The sequence below is a fragment of the Trachemys scripta genome, chromosome 8 (assembly GCF_013100865.1).
Source record: "Trachemys scripta elegans isolate TJP31775 chromosome 8, CAS_Tse_1.0, whole genome shotgun sequence".
NCBI lineage: Eukaryota > Metazoa > Chordata > Testudines > Emydidae > Trachemys > Trachemys scripta.
Genome location: NC_048305.1, coordinates 67031401 through 67037221, shown reverse-complemented (window position 1 = coordinate 67037221; position 5821 = coordinate 67031401). Strand labels below are relative to the sequence as shown.

The 5821-nt window shown below is 45.5% G+C and overlaps 1 protein-coding gene across 3 annotated transcripts in view; it reads left to right on the top strand.

The window, feature by feature from the left end:
- The first annotated feature begins 2690 nt into the window (after window positions 1–2690).
- Window positions 2691–5821, top strand: part of PRPF38B (pre-mRNA processing factor 38B) — a 12890-nt gene continuing 9759 nt past the window's right edge. Inside the window, exons 1-2 of one of the 3 annotated variants that reach the window (XM_034779291.1) lie at window positions 3197–3546; window positions 3923–3975. In XM_034779291.1, coding sequence (XP_034635182.1) covers window positions 3456–3546; window positions 3923–3975 — 144 coding nt within the window. In that variant the 5' untranslated portion in view covers window positions 3197–3455. Of the gene's footprint in view, window positions 3103–3196; window positions 3547–3922; window positions 3976–5821 lie in introns of those variants that run through there. The other 2 variants (XM_034779290.1, XM_034779292.1) reach the window with 2 other exon arrangements.

The following is a 5821-nucleotide window of genomic DNA, read 5'->3' as shown; positions in this document are numbered from 1 at the left end:
TTTAAGTGGAAACTCAAGCCAGAGCCCAAGCATCAGATATATTTTGTTAAACTTAGTCTAAATTGATGTATTATGTCTTTTCTCCCTTTATCATGACAAACCGAAACTCATTCAAAGGCAGAAACAGTGACCTTAAATTCCACTGAGATTTGTGAAATTTTTCTTTCTTATCTTTTGGATGCATTAACCCAATACCATTCATTAGAAGCAAGTGGAAGACCAAGGACAGGCTAGGTCCAATACTCAATGAGGAGCGGAAAAACAATAACAGAAAATGTGGAAATGGTAGAAGTGCTAAATGACTCTTTTGTTTCAGTTTTCACCAAAACGTTTAGTAGCAATTGGACATCTAATTTAATGAATGCTGGTGAAAATGAGGTAGGATCAGAGGCTAAAATAGGGCAAGTAAAAGTTAAAAATTACTCAGACAAGTTAGATGTCTTAAAGTCACCAGGGCTTGATGAAATACATCCTAGAATACTCAAGGAATTGAAAGAGGAAATAACTGAGCCATTAGTAATTATCTTTGAAAAGTCATGGAAAACAGGAGATTCCAGGAAAGTGGCTTTATGCATGCAAAAGTTTCACAGCCACTGGGAATCATCCCATACCTGCAACACTATGCGGTCCCACTAGTCTGTGCTTGTTTGCTAGGCCCAGAAGCGGTGTTCCACTGTATCAACCTGCCCCACTGCCACCATGATGTCCCAATTGCCACATCCCGTGCTTTCAGGAAAATTTGTGTCCATGTCCTCCACACAATCATCCTCGTGCTGGCAGCTTGTAGCCAGGTTCTGCACATACTGCAGGATAATGCGTGAGGTGTTTACTATGCTCACAACAGCAGCGGTAAGCTGAGCGGGCTCTATGCTTGCCGTGCTATGGCGTCTGCACAGGTAACCCAGGAAAAAAGGCGCAAAATGATTGTCTGCCATTGCTTTCAGACGGAGGGAGGGGAGACTGACGCCATGTTCCCCAAACCACCCGTGATAATGTTTTTGCCCCATCAGGCATTGGGAGCTTAATCGAGAATTCCAATGGGCAACGGAGACTGCGGGGACTGTGGAATAGTTACCTACAGTGCACCGCTCCATGAGTCGATGCTAGCCATGGTATTGAGGATGCACTCCGCCGACTTAATGCACTTAGTGGGGACATACACAATCAATTGTATAAAATCGCTTTCTAAAGATTGACTTCTATAAAATCGACCTAATTTTGTAGCGTAGACATACCCTAAGGCTTTTGATACTGTCTTGCTTGACTTTCTCACATACAACCTAGCCGGAGTTACTATAAGGTGGGTGCACAACTGGTTGGAAAACCATTCCCAGACAGTAGTTATCAGTGGTTCACAGACAAGCTGTTAGGGCATATTAAGTGGGGTCCCGCAGGGATCAGTTCTGTTCAATATCTTCATCAATGATTTAGATAATGGCATTGAGAGTACACTTATAAAGTTTGCAGCTGGGAGGGGTTGCAAGTGCTTTGGAAGATAGGATTAAAATTCAAAATGTGTGACTGTTAGTACTTAGTCCTGCCTTTAGCGTAGGAGACTGGACTAGAAGAACTCTCAAGGTCCCTTCGAGGCCTACACGTCTGTAATTCTTTCTTTCTATCCTTAAGTATTGTAGTAGAAACTTTTTCTGGAGGAAAAGATATTCCTAAATATTTCTGCTCATTTTTAAATTTAGCAGCATGAAATATTTCAAATGATCCTTTTTAATATTATTTCACAGAAAACACTAAGCTAAATAATTTGGCTACAAGAGTCAATATCAGACAATTGTCAGGCTAGACTAGAGAGGTTTCATATTTTTAGACTCTAAATCTAATCCTGCTCTTGTTGAAAATATCTGCATGAGATAGAAGTACAGAATGAGACCTTGGTATCCCAGTTCATTCAGATGTAGCACAACACATAGATGCTGGAACTAGAAGTGCTGGGGGTGCAGCAGCACTCCTTAGTTTGAAGGGGTTCCTATCATATATGGGGTTTACAGTTTTGTTCAATGACTTTCAGCACCCCCACTATAAAAACTGTTCTAGCACCTATGGCACCAGGTTTTATATATTCTCATTCCACTAGCTTCTGTTATTTTATATTTTGATGGCTACGTACCCGAAGCTTGTAATTTCCAAATGCACTACACTATTACAGTTTGTGGACCTAATTTATTAGAGGCTGCTGCTGTTAACAGGAAGCTTGCAGTTTAAAGGATATTGGTTAGCAGCCCTTTTCATGGAATTATGTCCTAAAACCCCCAAGAGAGAATTTATTTCCCATTTGTTGTAGCCCTAACTTCAGTGTATGCTCTCCACTGGTACCAGAACCAGGGGCTCATAGCTCTTCAGCCAGTTTGTTCTTAGGATAGGCCCAAGCTGCATGAGACACGTCCCAGGCCGCAGAAAATCATTTCCTGCCAAGCTGGTTTCAAGCAAACGAAATTATTGCACAGCCCCAAAGAAAGCGACGGCTAAGGAGCGGGGAGAGACCCCGCCTTACGGATCCTCTGCCCGCTGCGAGTGGGGGCCCGGGAATCACTCGTCTCCCTGAGCAGAAGGGGCCCTAATTCTCAGCACAGGGAAACGGCGCCATCCCAGCTCTCTCAGACCCGGGGGTTTCTGGGGACATAGCGGCCGGGTCGGTGCGATTGGTCGGCGGTGCGGTCGGTCCCGGAAGACAAACTCGTCACTTCCGCAGGGCCCGCCATCTTGTTGGCAGTTAGTGGAGACAGTGCCCGGCTCGGCCACTCGCTTTTCGGTGCAGCGAGTCAGTCCCCCGCCCCGGCTGGAGCACTGAGCCGCCGTGGCACAATGGCCAACAATAGCCCCGCGGTAGGCGCCGGCAACTGCCAGCATCAGCAGGCGGCCCAGCACCAGGCCGGATCCGTCCCGCCGGCCCAGCCGCCGCTCCAGAGCGGGGCCCCCAAACCGGCGGCCTCGGGCAAGCAGGGCAACGTGCTGCCGCTGTGGGGGAACGAGAAGACCATGAACCTGAACCCCATGATCCTCACCAACATCCTCTCCTCGCCCTACTTCAAGGTGCAGCTCTACGAGCTCAAGACCTACCACGAGGTGGTGGACGAGATCTACTTCAAGGTGAGGCCAGCGGGGGCGGGGAGGGCCCATCGTGGAAGCGGCTTGGGGCCTGGGCCGGCTGGCTGCCCCCGAGGCCTTCCCGCTCGTCTGCGTGCTGCCCCTTTCCTTCGGGGGAGCGGGTCTGGTGCGGGAGTGGGGGCGCTTCCGGCCTGCGGGTTCCTCCCTGCTCGCCCTCGCTCCGGGTGGCGGGGTCCCCTTGTCCTTTATCTCGGCCCGGCAGTGAGCGGCATCCTCCTTCCCTGCGCGTGAGCCTAGCCGGGCTCAGTGGCGCGGCCCCCGCGAGAGCGAGTGGAGCGTTCCGGCGCTGAGCGGAATGGTGGGCGCGGGGGCTGTGTCAGCGCTGCGGGGATGAAATGGCCGCTCACAGCCTCTCCTCAGGGCCCTGGGCGCGGGGATCCGCGGTCTTCTCGCACAAGGGCGCGTGGAGCCGAGTCCGTGAACACGGTGAGTAGGAGGCTGTAAAAACCATGTGCAGCGGTTGAAGCACGAGCGCACGTCTCCGAAAGGGAGCCTGTCTGCTCAGTGCGCAGAGCATAGGAATCGCCTCAATTTGTGCCCCTTTTCCAGGGGGCACGGCCAGCCCCCACCACCTAGCGATTGCTAGGACGTTGTACTGCTGGGGTGTAAAAGGGATGGCGGTGCCAGTCAGCGGTCCCAATAGGAGCTTGCATGCGGCCTTCCTTTCCAGTTAGAGATTGGGGCATCCAGGTATTGAAACGAGATCAGACTATAGTGCTGCTGTTGGCGTTAGTCTGGCTGTGCTGGGGAGATAAATGAACTCCTCGGTGCATCCTTGTCTCAGTTCTTGTTTCGTTAGCAGGATTGAATCAGTCTTGCTGCGAGGCTTCCATCAAGCCAGGGTACCAGGTAGAGGTATGCAAAATTAATGCTCATCAACACAATTACATGCATTGTCCTGCTAATGTGTACAAGTTTAGGGTTATTTAGGCCGTTGTTTTCAATCATTTGTACTCTGGAAAATATTGACACTCTTCTGATGTGTATTGACCCTACTCCTCAGTTCCGTTGTCACTATAAATATAGTGTAAATATATTTGGCAATAAGCTTTATTACTTTCTTGCTTGGCTTAAAATTTTATTCATGGGTAAGTCCATTGCTTAAAGAATAGTGTTCTCAAGAGTGATTCTGTAATAATAGCTGTGTGGGATTCCATGTTTGTGTCTTGATTATTTCTGTATCAGGTTTGCTCAGTTTACTGGTTAAAGAGAATGGCATTTTTCCCTAAATGCTAGAGTGCTGTTAACTCAACCTAGTCTCTTGAGAGTCAAGATGGACTCTTTCCTTATCATGCATAATTTCCAGTAACACAGATTCTGGAGGCCAGATTATTGTTCCCAATTACATGTGTTATTCATTACAGTCAGTGAGATTGCATAGGAATAATCAATTGGGATTCAATAAACAATACTGTTGATGCTAAAGAAGTAACAGAGCCCATTTCACTTTCCTAGAGTGTGTTGAAAAGTGTAGGACTAATAGAAGTGAAAGGATGTAAAGACTATTTTTGTCACCTACATTGAGATTAAATACTGAATAGCATATCTGGAATGAGAAGGTGTTGTTTTACATTTTAGATATATTCCAAAATATTTTAAAATTAGTACATATAAATTGCTTTGTACTAAATTAAATACTCTCTAAAGTTTAATTAGGGTAGTTGAAATAGTTTGCATATTCATGTTGAAAAGCAGTGTGTTCTGTAGTTTTGGACCCTTGGTCGTTATTTAACTTCAATCTGTGAAAACCTTTAAAGGAAATATATTTTCCATTCTTCTATAAATAAAAATGTCTAGTAGATTAATTTGACATACAGAAATGGTACTCCTGATATTTAAAAATATTTAGATGTTTATGGCATAGAGGTTCTTACTTAGTTTCAATTCAACAGAATTCTTACCTAGCATTTACATGTAAAGTGGGTGTGATTAAAAAGACCGTTTTTTGTGGATAAGACACTGGGGTGCAGTAGATCGAGTGCAAAATATTTGGATTTAATTCTCTGCTTTGCCACACACTTTCTGAGTAATAGTGGTCAAATCACTTATGGCCCCATTTTTCAAAAGAGTTCTATTCCCATTTTGGCACCAAAATAGTCAAATTTTTAAGATTTCATCATGTTGGGTGCTGAGCTATTGGCAAAACTGACCTGGAGTCACACTCTGAACTACTCGCTGTTGAGCACTACTCAAAATCTGGCCTCTGTTTAGATGCCCGAATTAGTTAACTTTAAAATCTATCCCCTAATATATGCGTGTTTCAGTTCAGCTCTCTAAACTGGTGCACTTCCTTTCTTCTACTGTTTTACACAATTAGGTACTGATCCTGCACACACTCAACTTTAGGCACTCTGAGTGGTCCCATCAAGTTAAGCACAGGCATCGGGATCTGGACTGTCTCCTATTACGTGTTTGTACAATATCTAGCACAACAGGGCCCTAGTTTTGGTTGGGGCCATTAGCCACTTCTGTAATACAAATCAAATTTGAAGAACATCTTTTTGTGTTCAGTGTTTATTATTTGGTTCTTGTCCTTTGACTGAAACTTTATTCAGCCCATTAGTGCCTTGCTGTGTGAGATAAAAGGTACAATTCACAATGAATAATATGAAATATTCTTTCAGTATAATTTATATGGTACTTAGTATCAGAGGGGTAGCCGTGTTAGTCTGAATCTCTAAACGCGAACAGAGGGTCCTGT